We start from the raw sequence: 26,356 nt of genomic DNA, 5'->3' as shown, positions 1-26,356 counted from the left end.
CCTCCCCCAAGCATCTACCCACCCACAGCAAGCTAGGTGCTCATTTTACCAACTCTGGAAGGATGAAACACTGAGTCAACCTTTCAGTCGGTAACTGAAACCGACTTCTGTCCAGATCAAACTTGGAACCTGCCTGTCTCTAAGCTCACACTGCTACATTCCTATGATGTCACATTTGCATGGGAAAAGTTGGTTGTGTGAATACATTTGAAAGTCTGAAGACTAGCCTTGCTAGCTTTTATACAACATGCTGGAAAATCATGTACGCTCAGAGTGGCTTAAAACTAAGTTAAAACACTACAGAATCAAAATATAGTTACCGGTATGTAAATAAGTTCTGAAATCAGTTTCTATGTAAATTAAAAATATATGTGTATATAGATGCCAGCCAATGAAAAAACCCTAAACCTAAACATACCGTTTCTCCGAAAATAAGACATCCCCTGAGAATAAGACGTAGTAGAGGTTTTGCTGAAGTGCTAAATATAAAACATCCCCCGAAAGTAAGGCATAGCAAAGTTTTTGTTTGGAAGCATGCCCGTCGAACAGAACACCAGAGCATGCAGCTGTGGAGCGGAAAAATAAGACATCCCCTGAAAATAAGACATAGCGCATCTTTGGGAGCAAAAATTAATATAAAACAGTCTTATTTTTGGAGATGTCTCCCCCCTCTTGTTTCTTTATTTATTGAAGGGGAAGGGGGGGGGGGCAGAAGCACCAGGTAGAAAAGTGCAGATGTTATTTATGACAGTGATTTGGGAAGCCAGCTATTTCAGATAGAATGTCACAGGTCGATGGAATGGCCTCAACCGAAGGCCCAGTGGAACATCTCTGCCTTGCTGGCCCTGCTGAACGATTAAAGTCCTGCAGAGGCCTGGTGCCCACTGACAGAGTTTCACCAGGCTGGAGCCAGGGCCAAAAACCCTCTGGCTCTGGCTGAGGTCAACCAGATATCCTTCGGGCTGGGGACCACCAGCAGACAACTATTGGGAGGAATGGATCATCCTCTATGAGTGATACAGGGAGATGCAGTTTTGAAAATATGAGGGTCCTAGACCACAGAAGGCCATGAATGTCGAGACCAATACTTTGAATATGATCTGGAATTCAACAGATAAGCAGTGCAGCTGGCGTAAAAGAAGTGTGATATGCTCTCTCACCAGTCTCCTGTTAAGGAATCTTGTTGCTGTATTCTGAACCAGTCTTAATTTCTGGGTCAGTCTCAAATGCAGGTCCACATCCAGTTACAGCATCCAGTTACCTGGAGGTGATCATTGCATGGATCACTGTGGCCAAGTCCACTCGGGACAAGTAGGGGGCCAATGGCCTGGCCTGCCGAAGATGGAAAAAGGTGACCTTTGCCATTTGTGGGACCTGGACCTCCATAGACAAGGAGAACTCCAAGGTTACACCCAGGCTCTTGATGGACGTGGCAAGTGTTCAAGTACACAGAACCTCAGTCTTCGATGGATTAAGTCTCAGCCTGCTCTTTCTCATCCATCCAGCCATGGCCTCCAGACACTGTGCCAAGGCATTGGGACGGTGGCCAGCTGGCCCTCCATCGACAGAAAAAGCTGGGTGTCATCTACATAATTGTGACAACCCAGTTCAAGGCTCTGAACCAGCTGTGCCAGAGTAATTCAATAATTTGGTCGTTGCGAAGTAGCTGTCAAGAATCAACGGAAAAAATTATCTGTGAATACTGAAGAAGAGTAGTAGTAGTTTGGATTTATATCCAGACTTTTTTTTTCCTGTGAGGAGTCTCAAAGTGGTTTACAAACTCCTTCCCTTCCTCTTCCCTTCAAGTACAGATGGATATGGATCATTAGTGGTCATTAGTTTTGTCAACACTCAAGGCGCAGTGCAAAGGAAAAGACCTTGAATTGGATGTGTTGTCGCATCCCACAAAATCAGGAAAATCTGTAACATCCCTGGAAAATTGGGACATGCAGATAGGCCTCTGTGAGAGCTACAAAAGACATGAAGTCTCCAGGCAACAAAGTCTCTGAGATTGATTGTAGGGTCTCCACAGTGGTGGGATCCAAAAATTTTAGTAACAGGTTCCCATGGTGGTGGGATTCAAACTGTGGTGTAGCGCCAATGAGGCTGGGTGGGGCATGATGGGGGCATGGCCGGGCATTCAGGGGGTGGGGCATTCCTGGGCAGGGCTGTCACAACGACGCAGCCGCTGCGATGGTCCTTGGGTGGGAAATGAATGCACGCAGGCGCAGGCTGCCACGCACGCCGGTGCACCTCCTGCTAGACTGCTTCAAGTTCTGCGCGCTACTGCTGAGAAGAGGGGCGTAACTAAGGCAAAAATCACGTAGCAAAATCACCAATTAGTAACCCCCTCTCGGCACACACAAATAATTAGTAACCTATTCTCGGGAACCTGTGAGAACCTGCTGGATCCCACCTCTGGGTCTCCATGCAAAAGTGTCACAATTTCATGAACCTGTTCAAGAACATTAGATCCAGAATTGCTCTTCAGTCCCCATTCTTTTTTTGGGGGGGGATGTGAAGAGTGAGTAAATCCCTTGCCCTTTCTCTGAAGCGGGATCAGGTTCTACAGCCTGAATGGCTATCAGATGATCCACAGTCATGGAGATTCTGTGCCTTTTTTCCTTGTAGGCCAACTCATGGTGACCCCATAGGGTTTTCAAGTTGAAGAGATGTTCACAAATGGCTTGCCATTGCCTGCCTCTGGTATTTCTTGGTAGTCTCCCATCCAAGTACTTACCAGCAACAACCTTGGTTAGCTTCCAAGATCTGACAAGATTGGGCTACCCTTGTCAAGACAAAATGTCACGACTAATCCACTAAACAGACCTTTGGTATTTCTTCTTCCAAGAGTATATTTGCAAGAAGCCAAAGGTGTTGAATAGATTTGTTAGGATTATTCAGAAGTTCTTCAATCGCTTGGGCTGACTACTCCCTTCTTGCTTTGTAAATAAGTATGTATGCAAAATACTGCTTATTTCTTCTTTCCTTTCCAAGATATAAATCACTGCCACCAGAAATTTTAATTCCAATCTCCTTTTTAATTTCTCTTAAAATTATTATGTCCAAGCACTAAAGCAGTTTTGAAGGGCTATGGGGTCCTCCAGAAGAAACCATCAAAGGTGATTTGAGGTTAATTTGAACACATTAAAATTTTATTTGTTTTATATACTTGCTTTAGTTTAATGGTTATAAGAAATAATGTCTCTACAATGAGTAAAACAATCTCAGGCAGTAACTTCTGGCTGAGGTGACTTTCACCTCACATAGATCTACCCTCTCACTCTCTGTAAATCTCTGTGACCATATTAGGATCTGACTCTATTTCTGGTCTCCCAACGTCTTCTACGTGTATTCTACCTCTTTCTTTGGACAGTTTTGTACTTCATATAACAATAGGAAGGACTCTGGTCAGGAATCTGCTTTCTAGGCTGTTAACATCATACTGTTCTCAATTTACTTCAGCCCCGTCTGACAACATACTGACTCGCCCTCCCCCTGCAAACAAGATTCTTCCCCGCCTTTCTCAAGTGTCAACCAATCAACTCGCTCTCTCATCCCCCTTTCCCTCAACAACTTACCTCTCATTTCAAGAAACACACACACACATTTTTAATTGTTATATCCCTCATTTGTAAAGTAACTAATGAACGGATCTAGGAATGTATGCTTCTTTAAAGGGCAGCTCACTCATTCCTATTTTGTTTTCACAAGGCCTTGCCATCCACATTAGCTGCTCACCCCCACCACGGCACTAGGAGGAAGATATTTTTGATTTCAAGAATAATCTGTGTATATTCCTTAGAACTGAACAAGCCTTTCCCCAGAGCAAACTCTGCCTATATTATTTGCAGTGGCTTGATAATTGTTATACAGTACGTGTCTGGTTCAGAAGAACATACATGAATGTTATAGCCTATTAAATCACATTAGTTGGAAGAAAATCAATAGTGATATTTATAACACAATTCCCAGCTTTCCCCCTGAGATTTTAAAGTGAATTCAATAGATCTGCGTAAAGCTGCCGATGTAACAATTTGTCACAGCTTTTTTTTAAAAAGCCATGACTACATTTAAACTCAGCCCAGTTAAGATAAAATGGATGCTCTCAACCCCTGGAGCCCTTTCTTTCATTGCTCCACATCCCACCATCCTGCTGTTGAATGTTTATCAGACCTTACAGTGAACAAGATTTTGCTTGAAACATCAGAAGTATGTTTTCAGTCAAAATACAAACAGCAGCTATTTCAAGAGTACACAAGGAAAATGCATCCTAAAAAGTTTCTTGTCAGGATGCCGTTCCTATGGGGGAGGGGAGCTGTGGGGATGAGCTTTGCTTTTGATTTGCAGGTGCTTATCTGAATCCTGCCCTTCAAGTTCTGTGGTTGAATCTGACTCTCAGGCCCTTATCGCACAGCGGCGGACACACAGCTCCACTGGCATAAATTATGCCAGTGGAGGCTCGGGGACTGCTCGCACGGAGAAGTGCGAGGTGACTCCGCATGGAGAGGTGACTCCGCATGGAGCTGCCTCCAGTCCATTGCCTCCACTGACCTGCCTGTCCAGTGTCACTCTGGAGGGCTGCAGGGACCCGCCCATGCTGCCCTCCGACCTCCAGGGGTTGGAGGGTAGCGTGGGCGGATCTCTGCAGCCCTCCAGAGCGGCGCTGGACAGGCAGGTCAGTGGAGGCAACAGGAAATCAGCGGGAAGACGCCGCTTTTCAAAAACCTTGCTCGATGAGTGAGGTTTAAAGCGGCGGCTTCACGCCACTCCAGGGCGGCCAGGACGGCGCTGCTGTGAAGCACAGCGTCTCCTGTGCAAATGCTTCCCCAGGGACGGCATTTTTGCCATCCCTGGGGTGCTGCATTCCGCCCGTGCGGAAAAGGCCTCAGGCTGGACCCTCACTGTTCTTTATGCCAATAAAAGGTATTGATGATGACGACTCTCACGGTTACTTTGGTTCACATGCTACATTATATCTGGTTCACATGCTACATTGTATTATCAACAGTTTTGGCGTATCTCGCCAGAACTGTCTTCCGCTGTTACTCTTCTGTCAGAAATAAAATCCTTGAACCCATCAAGTGAGTTGGTCTATGAACTGGGAGTATGACATTTCTACACAAGGCTGCTGGTTTAATTAAAGTGTGGAAACCTGACAAGAGTTGTATTTGTTCTGTTTTATTAGAAAAAATACTCAGGCAAGGTCTACAATCATCTGTCAATTATAAACAGCATATAAGAAACTCGTGAAGCAATAAGATTTTTAAAAATTCAAATACAAACTATATCTGAAAACACCTATTTGGCAAATTTTATAACTTTAAAAAAAAACAAAGCAATTGCGGATGGTCATACAAGATATAGATTAAGCGGTAACTGAAGTGCTCAAGCAAATAAAAAATAAAAACTGCATGTGTTTTTTTTAACAGTTACACTGCTACAGCTCTTTATGAAATACCTTTATTATTAAACAACTATTCCAGAAACCATTCCATGTTAGTGGTGCGTATAATGTGCACTTCAATAGGGAATGCCAATGTTCTAAAACCTATTAGGAGCCAAGCAAGCATATATGATCAGCACCAATAGAGGCCCCATTTGTGGTATTAGAAACACTCGCTTCTCCAGAGAGTTGAATATTATTTTTGCTATTTATTTTTTTAAAAAAAATTGAGTAAAAATCGCTGGTATTTATATTCACTGTTGTAATGTGAAAATTCCTCCCAAAAAGGGAAGGTTAATCATGCAGTTTGACTGCATATAGCCACCATTACATTTGTTCCTTCTAACAAGCAAGGAAATGACCAGTTTCATATCCATTACCAGCAATGAGTGCCATAAAGTTCCTATGGATACTGCGCATCCCTCAAAGATCTCTAGAAGGATGTTTCAATGTGTTTTTGTTCTCACAACAGTAGTATATAGTCCCTTAGAAATCCAAAAGACTTTTTTTTTTATTGTTAAGAAAGGTGCTTGCTTTTAAACAAATTATTCTGGCAGCACTAGTGAATTACAATATCCTTCAATATTATTTCTACCATAATATATACATTTTAACTTTCATGCCTCTAGAAAAAACATCTACAATACTTTTCATAATATAAAAATATATTACAAATCTGCAAAATTATGTACAAGCGATGTCTTATCTATATGCAACAGTTTTTTTGTCTCTGTACAAGACGAACAAGATACACACATTTTTCTATTCCTGTAGGTTAAGAAAATCCATAATTTCTTGCTTAGACAAGCAAGGAAACCATTTAATTTTTTTTTCTCTTTTCATAGCCAACTTTGGTGCATAAACGATTGTATTCCTAGGTGCTTTCAATTTTTTAAAAAATACATTTCTTTCACATTTAGAAAATTTCAGGCCAAAAAAAGGAGAGGGGAATAAGAGGTTCTTCAGAAGCAAACGGGAGTTTTAAAGGCCAAGGAATATTCTTTTTTTTAAAGTCACTACCTTTTTTTTCTGTAGAGGTTATTGAAGTCTTATTAACTTACAGTAATAGCCTTATAGAGAGGATTAGATATATAGTAACATTTAACATCTATCGTCCTCTCAAATATATATTTTACTAGCAATGGAAATATGCCACCACCATTTGCTTGAACATCATAACATCACTTAGGATTATGCTGACAGGACACCACGAAGTTTACAAAAGTGACTATGGATTACTCTCCACCAGACTCTGAGAAAGGGGGACTCTAGTATATGCCAGGTTTGGTTTTTACCAAGGATCAGTTCCCAAAACGCTCACAAAAAAAGGAATGAACCGCAGGAAGGGTCGCAGGTGGCAACGCAGCGCCCAAGAGAAGCAACAGAAAATTTACCAAAAGGAAAGCAGCAAGCATGCAAAGCCATCCAAGAGCCCACTACGTTGCCTGACGAGTGCTCGGCCTGTCGCCTGTCGTACCATTCCATGAAGATGTATGCTGTTATCGAGAGAGATTGACGTGTTCCCCAGAATGGTCATCACCAACCATCAGGCAACTGGGTACAGGTGGGATGGAGAGAGCCCGACGAATGTGCAAGTTCAGTTCTAGTTCCACGGCCAGAGAACAGGATGGCAGGTGAAGTGTCCCCAGCTGATCTTACTTTTACCTCTTCAACCTTTTCTGTGGCATTGTTCTAGGAAGGAAGAGGGAAGGCAGCGTTAGCACAGTGGTTCTCAAACTTTATGAAATGGGACCCGATTCTAAATTCGCTGTTCATTTTGAGACTGACCTTGAAACTTAGTGTAGTTTGCAGGACTTGTTTGCAATGCAGCTCCGTGCAATTTCCCCCCTCCCCCAAAAATAAAACACGAGAATTTCACCGCCAATTTTCACGTTAGGATGAGGCAAGCCCACATTTGCCACAGAGCCTTCCGAGGCCTCATCTTCTCCCAGCTTACCCTATTCATCTTTTTGGCTTTGCAGATCATCCCCAAGGGAGATGTGACCCAATCTGGGGTCCCAGCTCTCAGTTTGAGAACCTCTGCATTAGTGTCTTCTCAAAATGTCCAACAAAATTTAGCATGATTTGGTTATCAGGTTCACAAACTACGTTCTTCAAATCATGTGCGCCTTTTGTTCCATTGTAAAGGCTTTTGAACGCAGACCTGGGTCGGTTCAATGAAAATGCTTGAGGGCCAGAGATTTGTTTGCCAAGAATCAGGAAGCCTCATGAAAGTCTCACACTACAATGCATTTTTTGCAACCACGATACACATTTTTTGCAGAGAAATGTGGATATGACTCATGAGCACACTCAATTGCCTTTCAAAGGTAATATGAACAGCGGTTCTGTAGTGAGTTTCACAACTAGTCAAAGGCAGAGAATACGATCTTCATTTTCCAACAGGATTCTGATTTTCATTTTTCTCCTGTATCATTAAGCCAGGGGTCCACAATATGGGGGCTGTGGGGGCCACAGTGCCCGCCAACCCCTTTTCTGGTGCCCACCAAGTGTTTCTAAGAAGCGAGTGGAGCCAGGTAGGACATTTGATGTGCAGCTTTTTACAATGTGGCCACAGTATTGTGTGGCTGAAGTTAAGCTGCAGCAACTGTTCTTTGGGTGGCTCCGCCTCTTGCAGATGCCATTATGTTGCTGCACCCACCATGCCGTGTCAGAATACCAAATGTGCCCAAAGGCTAAAAAATGGCGGGGTCCCCTGGATTAAGCTGTTAGTAAAGAGGTTTTTTGGTGCACATCTTCTATCGTGTAAGTTCTGACTTCATACCGCCCCCTACCCCACAAAGAGTGAGCATATCTGATTCCAGGAGCCAGAATGCAGGTGCTTCTTTGTTTCCAGGTGCTTCTTTGTTTACATTTTGGGAGCCCTTTATGTCTTCCTGGATTTTTACAAACCTATTCTAAAATAGTGGACTACTCATTATGAAGAGTGAGAATGCTGGCAGGATGTAAACTACTGTCCCCACCCAGCCAAAGCCAGAAAGATCTGCACAGATGCATGGGGGTGGGGTGGCTCATTTTTCTTTACAGTGGCAACCCAGGCTCTTCAGCCAGTCCTGATCAGAGGGCTCGCTGATATCTTTGGGCAGAGGGCACGGAATAGCCTCCATGTGTGCATATACACATATCACTTCAAATGCTGGCTAGCTAATGATTTAGATGGGATCCCTTTCCAGTAAGTCCTTAAAGACAAAAGACAAGTCTATTCGTCTGCAAGTTACCAGAAGACTCTTCTTGATTGTTGCTGCAATACAGTATCATTGAGTTTGCAGCCATATAGGAACATGGGAAATTGACCTGAATAGAGTCAGGGTCATTCAAAAGTGTCTCCTCCAATTAACAGCAGCTTTAGGCAACATTCTTTTCTGTCTCTACTAAAAGCACGCCCGAGGTTTGAACCTCCCGGCATGTCTCTCACTGGGGCAATGATTCCTTCTCCACGTCAGATTGACGTCAGCAATACAAATGCAAGACCCGTGAATTTTCCATAGCAGGGCAAAAGTTTGGTTTCACTTCAATACATTAATAAACACTGATTTTACAAGCATTCCAGATTACCTTTGAGAAAAATGTACAAAAGATACAGTTGTGAGCATTGAAAGCATTAACACACAAGAAATCAACTTTAAGGAGCAGATCTCAAGTAACATCTGACAGTCAAAAATGAGCTATGACAGATCTCGTTCTGAGTGCAAATTTCAAAGTAATACCACGAGTATTACAGGCAGACTATAATAAATGGAAAGATAAATTTGGACTTTAAAAAAATTGGTATACAAAAATTGGTATACAAACCAGTATGTGATCTTAACAGAAGTGATCTTTCAGGATTCCACTGTGTGTACCTTCTTTACTAGACTTTCTGTACACCAAGCACAAAAAAGTAAAATACACTTGGTAAATACACACATTACCTGTTTCTCAGTCACTAGAGTTCAAGAATTGTTGCATGATCTTAAACCTCAAAACTTAACTCCTAGATGCTGCCATTCTTGGAAGGTTCGGGGGGCATCAAATGATACTAATCAGCCCCGAATTTAAGCAGCAAAATTACCTGGGTGGGAGGTGAGGGAGACATCCAGGAAGATTCAAGGAACATTCGGTCATCTAAATACTCTTGGCAGCTTCAAAAAGTTAAATGAGGTTTGAGGTCATATTGAGGAAAGAGAAAATTCAAAACTGGGAAGTTTACCTGTATATGTTTGGGTCCAGAAGCAAGGCAGTATCTTTTGGTAGTTTTGATAAATGAACTACTTTAGTTTTTAATTGATGTCGCTCACTTTCATTTACCCACACATCAGGCAGACTATGAATAAATAAAATACAAAGGATTCAAAAATGGTCAACCCTTTTTTTTTCTCACCATAAGTACAAGAGGTACAACTAACCCTTCTTTAAAGCCTTCTAAGCCTTTTTAAAAAACCAAATCCTCGCTAGCAATTCAGCTGTACAAGAGGCCAATGAAATTTTCCCTACAGGTAAAACATTTTTAATGTTAATAAAGCCTTGCTTTGCTGGTTTAAATATTAACTTTAAGAGGAACATGCCTTTGGACCATCAATTTATAACGCTTAGGTTCCCATTCTTCGAGATAATGTAAAATGAGGGCAGCATTATACACAAAAGACGGACATTCCTAATCAAGGGGACTTGGACCAGCAGACATTTAAACAGGGGTGGTAAATTTTTAAAACTTTCCTGCCGGCTCAAATTAATCTTTGATTCTGATTAGTGTAATGTGAAGGGAAGATGAAAAGAGCTCACATGAGACTGAACTCTGTAAGCTGATGCATAAAAGAAGAGGTTCACTGACTCCCTTACAAACCTACCCAGCCACTATAATCATCTTGCAAGGGCTTGTTTTGAAGACTCCTACCTTCTGAGATTAGGCAGGCGGCTACCAGAGAAAGGGCCAGTAGGGGACCAGAACTCTGAAATGGTTTTCCCAGGGCCTTCTTGGTAGTGGTACCAGTCACGTAGCTACAACAGGGTGGGGAGGGGGAGCCGCACCCTGGGAGCACACCATTGGGATCACATGGGGGGCCGGCGGAAAAAACGCCCCCCCGCTCCCCCTTCACCCCACCAGCCAGGCCCCGGAAGCCCAGCCAGTCTACTTTTTCAGCTGGTTGCTCTTTGCAGCTGGCTGAACTAAGTTAAGTGGGCAGGAAGGTGGGGTGCTGGGGGGCAGGAGGTCGTGGCGCCATTTTCCCTCCCTACACCTTTGAGTGGCACCAGAACACAGCCAACAAGTCGCGCTCGAGCAAGTTTTAAAAGTTTTCCGTGGCAACCGAGTAAAGCCCACATCTCCCAGATGTACTTAGTCCTCTGAACGGCCTGAGTTACTGCACGTTACACTTTGCTGGATTCAAAGGGGCTGTTCAGCACAGGAACCTGGCAGCAGCTCTGTTCACCCATCATCGCGGCAAGAAGTTACTCAAGAGATAGGCAAGACTAATTTCATCGCACTCTCCAATTTTACATTGTCGGTCAGGTAACTAAGTTGCTTCTCCAAACCGCCGCTGCTCAATGACCATCACCATTATGGGAAAGACCGCATGATTCAACAGGCAGGCCCCAGCCACCCAAGCGAGGTTCGATAGCTGAGAACTATGGTGCTTGTTTCCGGAAATTACCCATCAGTGTTTATGACCACACCCACCTTTCCTAAGCCATTTAATTATACTCAAAGTGATGACGGGAGCAAAGACAGCTAAAGGAAGCAACTTCTCTCCCCTCCAAACTGAACATAAACGTTGGACATCTGTACTGTGCATTCTGCATCTGGTAAACAGAACCACAGGCAACTGAACTGCAGCTATCACCCACGTTTTCTCTATCACTGCAACAGAGTGTTACTCACATGTCCTCCGGCGTCCAGTGAAGCAGCAGCTTTACTTTCCCGGATTCCTCTTTCCTCTTTGCCATTACCTGGTGACAGCCATTACAATAGTTATTGGAAACATTTCTACGCATCTTCTTCACCAGCTTAAAAAACAGTTGGCCAAACACAGGCACACATGTTGCATGAACGGTTTCTTCATGACTACTGATCCCTATTTCATCCTCTTTGAAAGCAGATCTTGCTCATAAAACTGGGCATTCACTCTTACCCTTTCAGGGGAAAGACACTGCTGAAATACTGTCACAAAGCATCACATAAGTCAGTCATTTATAGGTGTATAACAGCGGTTCTCAACCTGTGTGTCGCAACCCCTTTGAGGGTCAAACGACCCTTTCACAGGGGTCACCTAAGACTCTCTGCATCAATGTTCTCCATCTGTAAAATGGATAAATGTTAGGGTTGGGGGTCACCACAACATGAGGAACTGTATTAAAGGGTTGCGGCATTAGGAAGGTTGAGAACCACTGGTGTACAAGAAGGGAGAAAAGGCTACAGGTTACCATGGGGCAGTTAGGCTAAGTGAAAAAGTTGCATCTCATAATTTATTATGGAAATCGACTACAGCAGTCCCCAACACCGTGCCCACTGACCCATTTCCAAGTGCCCGTCACACATTTTTAGAAAGCAAGTGGGGCCTGGTGGGGTTTCGGCCCAGCAAGGCTCTTGATTGGCTGTGCAGATTTTTAAAAAGGTTGGATCCGCTGAAGCTGCCACCAAAGCTCAAGAATCCTTACTATAAGGCTGAAGGTAAGTTGGGGCAGCCAGTGTGTAGCTGGCTCCGCCTCCTGTGGCAGCTGTTTTGTGGCAGCCCCTCGGTGGCTGCGCTCACCACACTGTGCCAGAATTCCAAAAGGACCTGCATACTCACCTGGGGACCCTGATCTATTACTCCGCTCGGGTTTCTCAACCTTCAGGCCCTGTGACTTGCTTTTCAAGGCATTTTAAAGCTACAATTCTGCTTTAGACCAGTTCTGCGGAGCGGGACAAACTGATGTCCCAGAACCAAGTTTCCTATCTCCAATTCAATATCTTCAATTCAACGCTGCTTTTCAAAAAAAGAAAGTTTTGGCCGTTGAAGAATTATCTCGTCTACATTACTCCCTGGACAAGGCAAACTAAAGAATAAATGCTAGTGGAGAAATAAGCACTGCTCTCACATAGCCAAGCAACATACCTCTTACAACTCTTACAGCTACATAAATAAATCCATCCCCAAAATCTCAAGATATGTCTCTTCTTCTATCATCCAGCATTTTTATACATGTTGCCCCTCCCCATGGCGCATACTCCTCTGAGGGCTGCATGGGGAATTCTGCCTCTCCCCTCCCCTCCCGGCGGCGGGGGGAAGACGACAGATAAACTCATGATATTTCTGGATTTCTCCCTTTGTCAAAAGAAGGGACAAGAAAGAAGAAATAGGATGGAAAACAAAGAGACAGATGAGAGAACAAGGGAGGGTGACCAACCCACCCAGTTATGTGCAAGGGCCAAAGTGATAAGTCACTCAGTGGCCGATGCTTGGGACTGTTATAAAGAATAGGGGAATGTTATATTTAAAATGCAAGTCTCATTAAAGCAAAGGTATGCTGCTACACTCAAAGCTGTTGGCATAACACTTGCTAAACGATAAAAGAACCAGAAAATTATCATTGCCTCTTGAATTTATTCAGCCAGGATGGGTTCTTCTTAAACATTAAAATGAACTTTAACAGTAAAAAACAAACAACTATTCTGGTTAATGTTCCTTCTGTGCATTACTCCAGCACTGATTTCTTTCTTATGTTCCACACCTCAAAGCATTCTGGCTAGGTCTAATATGCTAAAAACTGAACAAGTTTAGCTGTAGAGAAATTCCAATAGGTCCCCTGAACTGCTGTGGTAGTCAGAAGAGAACTGAGCAGAAAGGTACTCATTCCAAACCCTTGAACCATGTCCAGATGGTCTTAACCTCCTCTTGAGGGGAGGGGGCAGGCCCAGTGGTCAGAGCTCTCAAGAAGTTCTTGGACTTGGCTCTTCGTAAGCACAAAATCCATACTGAATTCCACAGACGCTATGAAGAACTGAACTGCTCAGATGCAAAGTGAACTGGGTAAGCCGGTGCACTGTTGATCATCTGGAAAATTAACGTCGGTCAGAAACAAACGTTAGTATAAATAAAACAGAATTCTGCTGACCTCTACTGGAAAAGAAAGGAAAAGACTCAAAACCCAGAATTTGCAAGACAGCAAGCAATTTTGCTTTTTTTAAAACATAACTGTTCAGTAGCCTTTCTCCAAATTATAACAGTAATGACAGAACTCCATTTTTTTGCCAAAAGCACAAATAACGTCATATAAATCTATACAAAAAACCTATACATTTGGAAACTATCTCCCAGAATGACTGGATGTGGCCAAGTCACCTCCTACTTATGGTGACTCGATGAATTAACGCCCTCCGAAACATGCTATTGTTAACAGCCTTGCTTAGGTCTTGCAGACTGAGGGGGGCTTGCAGTGGTGGCAAACCTTTGGCACTCCAGATGTTATGGACTACAATTCCCATCAGCCCCTGCCAGCATGGCCAATTGGTTCGCCACCACGGCTTTATAGAGTCAATCCATCTCATGTTGTGTCTTCCTCTTTTCCTGCTGCCTCCAACTTTTCCTAGTTGCCTTTTCCAGGAACTCTTCGTCTTCTCATTATGAGACCAAAGTACAACAGCCTCAGTGAAGACATTTTAGCTTCTAAGGAAAGTCCAGTCTTGATTTGATCAAGAACCCACTGATTTATCTTTCCGGCAGTTGGTTGCATCCATAAAACTCCTCTCTAGCACCACATTTCAAAGGAATTCTTCATTGTTCAACTTTCACATCTGTATCGAGTAATAGTGAATATTATGGCATGAATTACCTTAATCACCAGCGACACATCCTTACATTTAAGAATCTTTTCTAGTTCCTTCATGGTTGTCCTTCCCAGTCTCAATGTCCTCATGATTTCTGGTTTTAAAAATTTCAGTCTTCAAGTTGTGTAATTTTCAAGGAGCCATGTCTTTTGTTTTCTTGACGTTCAGCTGTAGTCCTACTTTGGCACTTTCTGCTTTAACCTTCCTGAGTAGTCGTTTCAAGCCTTCGCTATTTTCTGCCAGTAACTGTTAGTGTTCCTTTCATTAATTTTCACTCTACTGTCACCTAAATCTAATCCCACTTTCTTCATGATATGTTATTATAGAATCATAGAGTTGGAAGAGACCTCAAGGGCCATCAAAGTCCAAATCCCTGCAATGCAGGAACACACAATCAAAGCACTCCTGCCAGATGGCCATCCAACCTCTCTTCAAAAACCTCCAAAGAAGGGGACTCATGTTCTGCGTTTAGATTGAAAAACACCTTTGTCCGACAGCCAACTGGAAACTATTCTGATCCATACAGTCAAAAGCTTTCTTGTATTACGGAAAACAAGCTAATTTTCTGCTGAAATGCTCTTGTATGCTCCAGTGACCAATGTGCTATATGATTTCTACTACCTCTCCCTTTTCTGAATCCAGCTTCAACGTCAAGCATTTTTTGCTCTGTATATGGTAACTGTCATTGTAAGATTTTTGAGTATCATTTTACTTGCTTGAGAAGGTCCAATAGTTGCTGCAGTCTTTGACATCTTTTTTTGGAATTGGAATGTAGATTGTGCGTTTCCAGTCTGTGGGCCATTACTTTGTTGTCTACATTAGTTGGCATATTCTTGTCAAGATTTTGATGGACTCAGTTTCTGTGGACTGGAATAGCTCTAATGTCATATCTCCTCCTGGTGATTTGTTTCTCTCAACTGCTCTCAGCACAGCTTTCACTTCACTTTATAAAACTATATGTTCTTCAAGATTTTTCTTGGAAGGAATCTGTCATCCCTTCTATGTACTATTCCCATATTTTCTCCTGTTCAATTAATCAGCGTGTCTTGAGATTTTAGCATGCCTAACCATGCTTTAAATTTCCCTTTGATTTCTTTGATCTTGTGGAACAGGTCTCGTGTTCTTCCTTTTTTGGTGTCCTCTTCTACTTGTACTGCTTATTATAGTAGCTCTCTTTGTCCCTACGTGCAAGCTGCATTTAGATTTCTGATTCCGGATGGGGCAGAGGAAACGGCATTCCCTAAAACCACACAGGGAAGGTTGCGGCTGAGAGTTGAACAGTTATGAATTAACTTCCTAATTCATCCATGAATTATTAAAAGTCTTGCATTTTTAGAAGGCCACCCAAATAACCTGTTCCCCCCAAGTGTGTATTTAAAGGAAAGGCTGTGCAAATCTAGAGAAATTTAACAAAATATGTTAACCCAATTGCACACATTACTGGGGTTTCCAGGACAGATCTGGTGTGATTCATCTGCCTCCACAGAATAAAGTGTTTTCACAAGGTGGAAGCTTAGAGATTGAATGCTTTGACCCTACACCACTGAAATAACTTACAGCTTTTTGTCAGTTCATGGTTGAAATTATGTCATATTAGATTCAGGGTGTCAAGACCACAAACTTTTTCCATTACAAATTTAAGGATGAGCAAAAGTAGGTGTGACATCGTCTCTTTGCAACTCTAAGATTTCCTCACTTCTTAAGCATGATCGAAACATCATGTTAAGATCTTCAAAGCTCTGATTTAGACAAACGGGAATATATTCTGACTTCTGTTCATTCAGTTTTCTTAGTTGATAGGTTTCCTCTACCCACAGTTTTTCTGGGATATCTGTGAGCAAATCATGGTGATAGCTAACCCTCAAATCATTACTTCAAGCCACGTTTTGTGGTAGATGTGCAAACTGGTTTGCAGATGAACTGTGATTAGAGGAAATTGGGAAATGGAAGAAGAAATCAGTAAATGAGAGGAGAAACGGGAGATCAAATATCTAAGCCGTATTTAAAGGATTGCCTTAGAAGTTCATATTTTTTACCAGGGTCAGCTCTGTAACAAGGTGGCCTGAGGCGATTACCTCCAGTGGCAGATACCTCCATCCTGCCTGTCATCAGCCAACTGCTCATGGACTGTCTACATGGCCAGGAGCTAGAAGTGACTCCTCCTTTCACGGCCCTCCAGGTGTTTTTAAAGACAGTCCAGCAAGGTGTTCATGCAGGTACCCAAACTCTCAAGCAATTCCCTTCTTCTTATAAAACCTCAGCCACTGATTCTGTTTTTTAGTTGCCTGGGTAACACAAGAAGCTGCCTTACACTGAATCAGACCATTGGTCCATTAAGTTCAGTAATGTCTACTCTGATGGGGAGCAGCTCTCCAGGGTCTCAGGTAGAGGCCTTTCACACCAAACACCTGATTCTTCCAACTGGATTGAATTGGGGACTTTCTTCATGCCAAGAAGAGGCTCTACTACTGAGCAATAACTCTTCCCAGAAATGGCATCAGAACTCTTGCAAGACTTGTGGCAGCCCTACACAAGGCACATGTGGCCTGCTGTGTACTATTCTAAGAGATAGCTGGGGTAAGGGGTAATTAAGGTAAGGGGGATTAATTCCTCTGGCTGTGGGGTGGGGGGATGGAGGTTGCAGAAGCAGTGAGCAGGGGTACAAACCCTTTAGCCAAGCTATGTAAAGTAGTGGCTACTCAGAGCCACTTAGACTACAGCTGGCATTTCAAAGCAAGGTGTGCTCTTGCAGTCGCTCCCCAGAGAGCTTTGATTTATGGCTGTATCTGCCACTGCCATTTCCGGTCAAGATAAATGAGAGTGCTTTGCTATAGCACAGGGGTAGGGAACCTGCGGCTCTCCAGATGTTCAGGAACTACAATTCCCATCAGCCTCTGTCAGCATGGCCAATGTGCCTTCTCATTCTGGACTGTAGGCAAATGCTAGTCCTGTTGGGGTGGGGGGAGAGAAGGGGAGGGAGATAGCAAAAACTATGCAAGCAGCCTCCACAGTGTAGGATATTTGATTGGAAGCAGGGTTGATTGTAACAGATGTCAGGAAGGGTGGAGCTAGTGAAAAGCGGAAGGACGGCAGATTTCAGCAAGAGGAGAAAGGAGTTAGGAAAAAAGGCAGAGCAGGAATTGCATAAAAGGTACTGGCAAAGTTTTAGACATAAGACAACAATGATAATGCGGTGCGCCCTCTGATTAACTCGGTTTGTGACACAACATCATCATCATTTTTTAAAAAGTCTAGAAAGGTGCTTATTATTAAGTCTGTCCCTCCAGCAGTCTTTTCAGATTTCAGGATCTGTCAGATGACGCAGCTTAGTTTTCTCGGATGCGGAAGGGCACAAGCTGTCTGGGATATTTCTTGTGAGAGGAGAATTTGGAGCACAATAAAGGCAAGCAAACCTAAGCAGAAAAGTTGCTTAAACATTGATGACATAACAAATGACAAGCGTCTTAAATCAGCGTAGTACTTACAGTACTGTGAAATACGACGCTGTGGCCTTTTCCTAAGCTTTCTATGTGAGCGGAGAGGTTGAAGCAGATGGCTCGATGTCGTATCGCATCCAGGGTTTGAGCGTCGAAGAAGTCGTGTGGTCTCGCTAGAGGGGGGGAAAGTTATCTTCAGCACCAATGAAAGAGTTTGGCATCCTAGTAGTTAAGATATACTAACCTTATTTAAGTAGAAAGCAACAATTCCTACTACACATGTTGAAAAACCAATTTTGGACCAGACAGGCTAATTGCTACAGCAGCTAGTTAGATGTTTCCCTTCCCTACTTTTCAGGGTGGCAAAATAGGGTTTAAGCCTGTGTTAGTGACTCCTATTGCCAACTCTGGTTTGTCAAAGTTCAACCTGTTCAGTACCATGCAAATAACACGGTGTCCTTTTAAGAGGATTATTTTGGCGGGTGTAAACTACTAAAAAACTGAAACCGTAACCCTGCTTGAACGGAAATTAGCAGGTGACTGCAAAACAAGAACCTTCCAATAATACTTCAAGCTGAAATGCAGTTGAATTCTGCCATATATTATATTGAGACATACTGTGTTTACTGATAAACCCCAGAAAGTTTCAATTGAAATGAATGTTTAAAGTTCCATTACCAATAAACAACTACATCCACAGCCCCAGATTATACCATGGCTTTTCAGATGAATTAACTTATCTCACGGTTTATCACAGCAACATTAAACCAGTCTTGTCTCTCTAGAAGTAAACAAATGAAGGCTGCACGAACAACAGGATTGCTGTTGTTGTTGGGTTTTTGTTTTGTTTTTTGCCTGAGTTCCAAAAAATGCATGGAGCCTTAAACATCTGAAATAGTTTTGGGTCCTGTGCAGGACTAGTGCAAATTGTTAGGGCTTTGAAGTATTTCTTTAACCTAGCCCGTATTCTGAATTCAACACAACTAACAACTTGGGTTCAGTTCCACAATTTGCCAGCCTGGTAATTGACAATGTGAAGCGGAATGTGAGAATATCACTGTGCACAGAAGTGGCTAGGAAGAGATCTACAGCAAGAAAAACGAGAAAAAGGAAGACGTATATTAAAGTACCCTTAAACAGTTCTTTCATTCACAGCGTGATCTAAAAAGTTTCACATACAGCTGAATTAGCGGCAGTTTATTACACAGTAAGGAATGAGAAGGTGTCACTAATGAAATGTCCTAGCTACAGCAGTGAAAACATTCAAAACTGTCATCCTAGCCTTTAGATCGGGGACGTCGAACGCATTTGTTACAAAGGCTGGATGTGACTTGGTCAGGTTGGGCCACCGGGATGGTGGTGCCTCAGCTGGCAAGCCCTCAGAAGGTTTGCCAGCCCAAATCAACATTGTGACCGGGGGTGGGGGGGTGGGCTGGCTACCTCGGCTGATGAGCCTGCAGCAGCATCATCAGCCCAGACTGGGAGGAGGGGGTAGCTCGCCAGGCCACATCGGATGTGGGATGGGCAGAGCAAGGGCGGGGTGTGTGTGCCTGGACTGGCGAGCCCACAGCAGGTTCACCAGGCCTGACCAGGAGTGGGAGGGGGTTGCTTCAGCTGGCTTGCAGGCCTGGTAGGTCCTCTCAAGGGCCCCCCCGAGCCACATGTTTGACATCCCCGCTTTGGATGGTTTTTCTTGCAGAGACGTAAGCCACAGTAACGAGGGTCGTCTCCTCATTCACTATCTTGCTACTTAAGACTCAGCGTAAATAGCGTCACATCTCCAAACTGACTTCCACAAACTCAAAGGCAGGAAACTTATTCCCTAACTGTGCTGCACACGCTGAGTACAGCTAGAAGGTATATGGCATAAATATGCAGCTGTTTAGATTTCATGAAATTAATCAGAAGTGGGCATAAAAGTTAGCTTTTTGCACACTGCATCGCTTAAGGAGAACAGACTCTGCACATGAACAGCTAAGGGGATTAAGAAAGAAAAATACACAACTACAGGGCTTTGGTGAGGCTATAGTACAAAACAGACATATAACCAAAGTAATTCTGTTGAGAATGACTGAGTCCCTTTACTATATGCACAAACCTACAATGTTGTCAAATGGCAAAGTTGACTTTTTTTTCCCACTTCAATTTTTCCACTAGAAAAAAAAATGGGATATTTTGGCAGGAATTCTTCAAAGGGGGGAGGGGACTCTATGAGATACCTTTTTCTTGTGGAATGAGTGAAAGACAAAGTGTTGCTCAGTGAAAACATATTAGATAATGAAATTCCTATGGATACTCTGGACAGATCCAGCATATTTCAATATTTAGTGTTGAAATATGAATAATTATTATAAACGCCGTATTTGAGCACAGCAAAGTATTACAGAGTCCAGGGTTTCCGATGTTATAAAGTTTACCTTGATAGCTGATAAGCTGGCAGTCCAAACACATCCTTCGTGGTACAGAACAAGTTGCAAAGTTTTCTGGACCCTAACTTAGATTGTGAGCTATGTAGTAAACTAAGTACTGTGGTACCCTGCATGGCGACCTAGCACTGGAAGAACTACTGGTTGGAATGTTCCCTTTCATTGTTGCCACTTTTTGGAAGGCACATAATGCAGAGGTCAGAACCAAAGAACCCTGGAGCTGACAGCGTGAATCCAGCTGTCCAGATTTTGAAAATAGTATTTTGCATAGGGTGGGCCTGACAGCATTCTACTGACAAGGCTTAAAAAAAAAAGTAAGGCACCTGATCATGTGACAGTTCTGCCTGTAGCCTTAATCAGTGATGGCTGGTCCACACTTGCCATTCATCATTTGAAACTGAAGTCAACGATGATGAACACGCACGGGCGAACCACCATGGATTGCTCGGCTCATTGGTGCTAAGAATTTTTGTAGCTCCCCCTTTCTGCTGTGCTCATGGGGGGGGGGGGCAGTGAAGGACCCTAAGATATAGTAGGGGCAATGTGGGGGTCTGCAGTGGGAGAAGGGTATCAGTGGCAATCAGAAGAAGAAGAAGAGTTTGGATTTATATCCCAACTTTCTCTCCTGAAAGGAGACTCAAAATGGCTTACAAGCTCCTTTCCCTTCCTCTCCCCACAACAGACACCTTGTGAGGCAGGTGAGGCTGAGAGAGTTCCGGAGAACTGTGACTAGCCCAGCAGGAATGTAGGAATGCGGAAACACATCTGGTTCCCCAGATAAGCCTCTGCCACTCAAACCCGGTTCTCCAGATGAGAATCCACCTGCTCTTAACCACCACACCACATGTGAGTAGGAGTCCCATTTGTGTGATGGGAACCATGCTCAGGATTCAACTGTACCATTTTAACTGTACTTTATTCCCCCCCCCCTTTTTTTTGGCATCATTTGCATCTGTGTTGTTCTACATTGGAAAAGCAGGACAGCAATTAAACAAGCATTGTTTTAGCAGGATCCTGACATGCACCACATCGACTTCAATACTAAATAAATGGGTAAAAAATTCATTCTGAATCATTTGCAGGCCACATTCCTGACAATAAATAATCATTAATGAGACCACCCTATTCTATTACAACAATTTCATGGTGAATAATACAGAAGGGGGCGGGTAGGATGGACAGAAAAGGCCACACCAACTGCTGACCTCACATTGCATATCTAAAAGACAACTAACCACATATCAGAAAGATAACTTTTGTCTGTTTTAGTTAGTCCTCACAACTAAAAACAGAGGACAGGTACAATACAAATTGCAAACTCAGGAAAAATGAATAAAGTACCTCCAGGCAATATTTTAAAGCGTGAAAAAAATATCTTGAATGAGACGTGCACAAACATACGCCAAACAATGTCATACAAAAACCGTATACAAACTGCATTAAATATATACATTTGGTGCAATTATCTTCTAAACATACAAATTCAAGGTTCTAATAAGATGGCAATGCTCTTAATGAGATGATACAGGTTATCTCAGCACTGTGCCAAATCACAAATACACCTTAAATGTCCTTCCTTGTTTAGTTGTTAAGAGAAAGGTAAACTTCTCTCCTTCCTTGCTCATTCATCTGTTGTATGTAACAATAAATGCAGAAACTCTTGCAAAACTTGAAAAAATGCTGTTATGCATTAAATTGATGCTTCTTTGAGACCTTCCACATTTATCTGCATCTTTCCATGGGATAACAGCTTCCTTCAAGATCCTTTTAAATTTTCTGCATTAATTTAATTGACAACAGCTTTTTTCCAAGTTTGGAAGAGTTTCTGCATTTATTGTTACATACAACAGATGAATGAACAAGGAAGGAAGTTAACTTTCTTTTTAACAACTGAACAAGAAACGACATGCAAATTTATGATTTGGCACACTGCTGAGATAACCTATACAATCTTATTAAGAGCACTGCAATCTTATTAAAACCTTGTATGTTCATAAGATAACTGTAACAAATGTGTATATTTAATGTGGCTTGGATGTGACTTTTGTATTACACTGTTTGGTGTACGTTCGTGCACGCACTACTTTAAGATATTTGTTCACACATTAAAATATTGCCTGGAGGTACTTTATTCATTTTTCCAGTTTTCACAATTAGACAATTAATAGTGTGATTTTGAGTAAAGTTAAGAGGCAATTGGGGAGGAGGGGGAGCCCTGCAGATCTTCTGCACTGGATTGTAATACAAACACACTGTCCAATGTAATTTACAGTATAAGCTAGTTCACGTCCATTATTTAAGCATGGCTGAAAGTCCAAAAGTGATCCATGGGATCTTGAGTTCCCACGCCCAGCACGTCTCCTGATTTGTGCATGCTGGTTTTAACCTTAGGGTGCCGCCACACGGTTTTCAAGGCATGAAATATTCAGAGGTGGTTTGCCACTGCCTGTCTCCATGTCATGCTCCTATTCCTCGGAGGCTTCCCCTCCAAATACTTGCCAGGGTCAAGGCTGAGAGTGTTTCTCAAGGCTGAGGGTCAAGGCTGAGAGCAAGTTTCTACAGGATTCAAACCTGGGGTTCCCTGATCTTAGTCCGACACCTTAACCTGTACACCACACTGGCTGAGATGACAGCAGTTAAATGCTGCTCTTAATATTTGGAATTTGAGAGTGATCACGTGGCCTGCTCTCATTTGTGGCACAGAGCTCTCCAAAAACACGTGACTGGCGCTATGTAGACGTGGAACGCTGTCCCAACCTCCTAAAGACCTTCACATTACTATTAAATTAATGGCAGATTCAGTATGGAGCTACCAACTGTAATACTAAGAAGTCTGCTTCTGAATTGATATAATAATCTGAAGGGCAGCCATGTCACTTTGTAAAAACTGCTCTGAAGCGGGGAGGGGGAGGGGAGCAATCTGCCTTGGATAGGAAAGAGCTGATCTCCCACAATTTTTCAGGAAGGCCTCAGGTACTCCTCTCAGTTCTGATAGACAAGTTGGGCTGATGAGACCAGTGTCACAGAAAGCTACTGGATCCTCAATAGGCTGGCCCACAAACCCATTCCTAGAAATCCCTGCCCTGTTCCTTCCTTCCCCAAATTTTCAGTCTCACCTACTTTAGTCTCACAGCCAAACACATTAAAGAAACTGCCTATGAACCCCATCTAGGGGGGAGGAAGAATCTGTTGGTGGGAGCTGCGCCTGGCCGCACTAGCGAATTTGCCCTCCCCAGGGCACTTACCATGGCGAAGGAGCAATTCCACCGGCATGCAGCCACTGCCCCCCCCCCACACACAAATGGGACATGACACCAGTGTCCCAGTGCCCCTGCTGCTGTAGTGGGCAGGGTGGTGGCTGGGGAGGAGCTGACTTTAGTTATGCCAATGGACTGGGCCTTATGCCGCCCTTTTGGCTGGTGTACGTCCATTGAGCCCCACAGATGTTTCTCGGAGGCAAGGAGGGCTTTTCAGTTTTTCAGCCTCCCCACGCCGCAGGGAAGCCTCTGTAAGGGTGGTGGCCGGCTAGGGCCAGGCGTCCAGCTCTTGAACAAGGCTGCCCACCTTCCTAAGAATGGGAAAATCTTGCAGGCATCCTCGTCTGTGGGGGCAGTTCCATGCAAACTAAGAAAATAACCACATGGCTTCCTCCTCTGTGAGTCACCCCATCAAGGTTACACATTCAGTTCACAAAGAGAAAGAACTTCTTGAGCGAGCTTACAAGCATTTCAAAGTTAAAATTGACAGCTGGCTGTCGTGGGTTTTCCAGACAGTGTGGCTAAGGACTGGTAGTTGTTGCTCCTAACATTCCGCCAGCATCAATGGATGGCATCTTCAGAGGCACGTCACTGTGACAAGTGCTTCTCTCTGTGGCACACACATCTGACCCCCATAGATGCAGGCAAAATGTTTGGAGCAAAAACTACCAGACCACGGCCACAAAAGTCCGGAAAACCACAACAGTCGGTCGATTCCTTCAGCAATACATTACATTGACAGCATTAAGGAACTGCTTGCCCATAAACTCACATCTAAGCAAAACACTGCAGTTTACAACAAGTGAACTTAAAAGTTAATCCTTCAGCAAGTTAATCCAGATAATCTGAGCCCATTTTCAAATAAGTCTTAAGAGTCAGACAAAACCATCGTAAACTGGCACAATCGGAATGAAAATATGTTGTAATTTTTAAAAAGAACTCAAGAAAACTGTTTAGACTGCTTTGTAAGCACAATAGGGCTTCCGAATCTCCTCTTTCCAAAATCTCTGTACTACCTAGTGGCACAGAGACCTTTGCAAACAGCTTCCAAGTACTGTAAAATTATGTTGAGGAAGAAACCTCAGGATAGCCTCTTGCATCCTTGGTTTCCAGCCAGATTTTTGAATTTTTCAACATCAGGCACGTACAACGATGCCAAAACATCACGAAATTGTATTGGCGAAAGAAACTACATCACAGTTCGCCATGACACGACATTATCTTGCAATTGGGAAGGTTGCAGGTTTAGGAGTCCAACTGAGTTCTCCTGAGTTCTCCTTAGATTCCTACCTACCACACCAGTCTTCTGATGGGAGCTTCTCAATCACATCTTCCAAATAATTTGATGCTCTGGAGCAAGGGAAGCCATCATGGATTCAGGAGCTAGTAAAAAAGCAACAGGGACAGACAAACAAACAAGTACAGAACGGCCAGGCTTACGTAATGAGCGCCTCCGTTTGTTCTTTAGCTTCCTTCTTTTGTTCATCCCAGCTTTCGAAGGAGATTCTTCTTTTGCTTTTGGCTGATTGGAGACTTTCGAAGAGTTCTGCTGGCTGAAGTGTGTCGGCACGTGGCGAGCCAGCCCGCTCTGAGATGCAAAACTAGCGTTGCACCCTCCGACGACGCACTAACAAAATGGTAAACGCACAAGCAGTCACCACTGTGGTCGTCCAACTATGAAGACTGACTGATTTTGACAAATGTTTATTTTATGCAAGAGACTATCAGTGCACCCCCCCCCCCCCCGCTCCTGCTGTAACACTCTGGAACAAGAATTGACCAATGAATCAAAACTGGCTTCAAAGGTTACAGCACTGAATCTATGCTCAATACTATATGAACACACATCTCATTCTGACCTAAACCACCTAAACTGTCGGCTGAAAATAATTTCTTTCACATCCCCAGCAACACTCGCTTGTTCCTACAAGAACTTCAAGAGGGAAAATACCTATTCTCATGCTTAAAGAAAGCAGGAAAAATTCTGGACAACTGTAGTAGTGAAGTGTCAATTATTTTAGTGGCTATCCTGCTTAGGTTTTACATATTACCTAGAGCATTAGTTATGGCAAATAATGTGCTCGTGCCCCGCAATAGCTATACATGCCCATTCTAAAATCACGCAAGTCAGAAAACATAAACTTTATCCAGAGAAGTGTGTCAGAAATCAGTGAAGACTGCAATCACATCACCCCAGGTAACATGCAAGAGGGGCCTTAACCCCCGCCCCCCAATCACAATCTTCCCCCCTATTTAATATTTCAAGGGCACTTTGTCCTCAAATACCATCCAACTGTTCAGGACAGGAAGTCTATTACCTACCCAATTAATTAAAAACTGAATCCTTGCTATTCTCTGAAGACTGCCGTAACTAATTCCAACCTTTGGACAGAAGGTTATACTTTGTTAGTCAGTACTAAAGTTCTCCTGTTTTTAATTTGGCTCTAAAGAGGTAACGGGAATATTAACCACCCTTTCCAGGAGAATCTTCTATTCCAGTATTTATTTATACCAAATGGTAAAATGGAGCCCTGCTTACCCGACCAGGGCAACTAGTTGCACTGCGTGGAAGTCAGAAAACACTGAGCCACCAGAAGGGAGAGCTTCTTCTGCCGAAAGGTACCTTCTCCGTGCAGAACCAATACTGTGGCAGTGCACACATACAGCTTGTAGGGAACGTTGGTTGTGACTCACCATATTTCCACAGCACAGGCAGAATAAGCTGGTCGCAAAAGCAAGGAAGCGCTTATAGGTTCTACTAACTTTTAAAAGGGAAAAGCCACCTTACCTTGAAGGGTTTGTCGCCACTGTGGGTCAGCATGTGTCTCTGCAGCCAGCTCTGACTTGTTGACGGTGTGTTGTAAACTTTGCAGCCTTTCCATAAGCAGACAAATACCTAGTTACCAAAAAGAAAAAAGGGGGGGGGGAATTAAAGAAGTGGCAATGTCTACCTACTTTGCCTTTTTCCTTTACAAACACTAGTA

General features: G+C 43.2%; 1 protein-coding gene across 3 annotated transcripts in view; it reads right to left on the bottom strand.

The window, feature by feature from the left end:
• Window positions 1-5,160: 5,160 nt before the first annotated feature.
• AEBP2 (AE binding protein 2) overlaps window positions 5,161-26,356 on the bottom strand; it is a 47,917-nt gene continuing 26,721 nt past the window's right edge. Inside the window, exons 3-9 of one of the 3 annotated variants that reach the window (XM_048499616.1) lie at window positions 26,161-26,268; window positions 24,813-24,999; window positions 17,738-17,862; window positions 11,325-11,392; window positions 9,657-9,770; window positions 9,260-9,326; window positions 5,161-7,138 (exon numbers count right to left, since the gene is read on the bottom strand). In XM_048499616.1, coding sequence (XP_048355573.1) covers window positions 9,272-9,326; window positions 9,657-9,770; window positions 11,325-11,392; window positions 17,738-17,862; window positions 24,813-24,999; window positions 26,161-26,268 — 657 coding nt within the window. In that variant the 3' untranslated portion in view covers window positions 5,161-7,138; window positions 9,260-9,271. The remainder of the gene's footprint in view (window positions 7,139-9,259; window positions 9,327-9,656; window positions 9,771-11,324; window positions 11,393-17,737; window positions 17,863-24,812; window positions 25,000-26,160; window positions 26,269-26,356) is intronic. The other 2 variants (XM_048499617.1, XM_048499619.1) reach the window with 2 other exon arrangements.

Source organism: Sphaerodactylus townsendi, linkage group LG06, assembly GCF_021028975.2.
Source record: "Sphaerodactylus townsendi isolate TG3544 linkage group LG06, MPM_Stown_v2.3, whole genome shotgun sequence".
In the NCBI taxonomy this organism is placed as follows: domain Eukaryota; kingdom Metazoa; phylum Chordata; class Lepidosauria; order Squamata; family Sphaerodactylidae; genus Sphaerodactylus; species Sphaerodactylus townsendi.
Note: the sequence above shows the minus strand (reverse complement) of the source record. Positions and strands in the feature narration are given on the sequence as shown.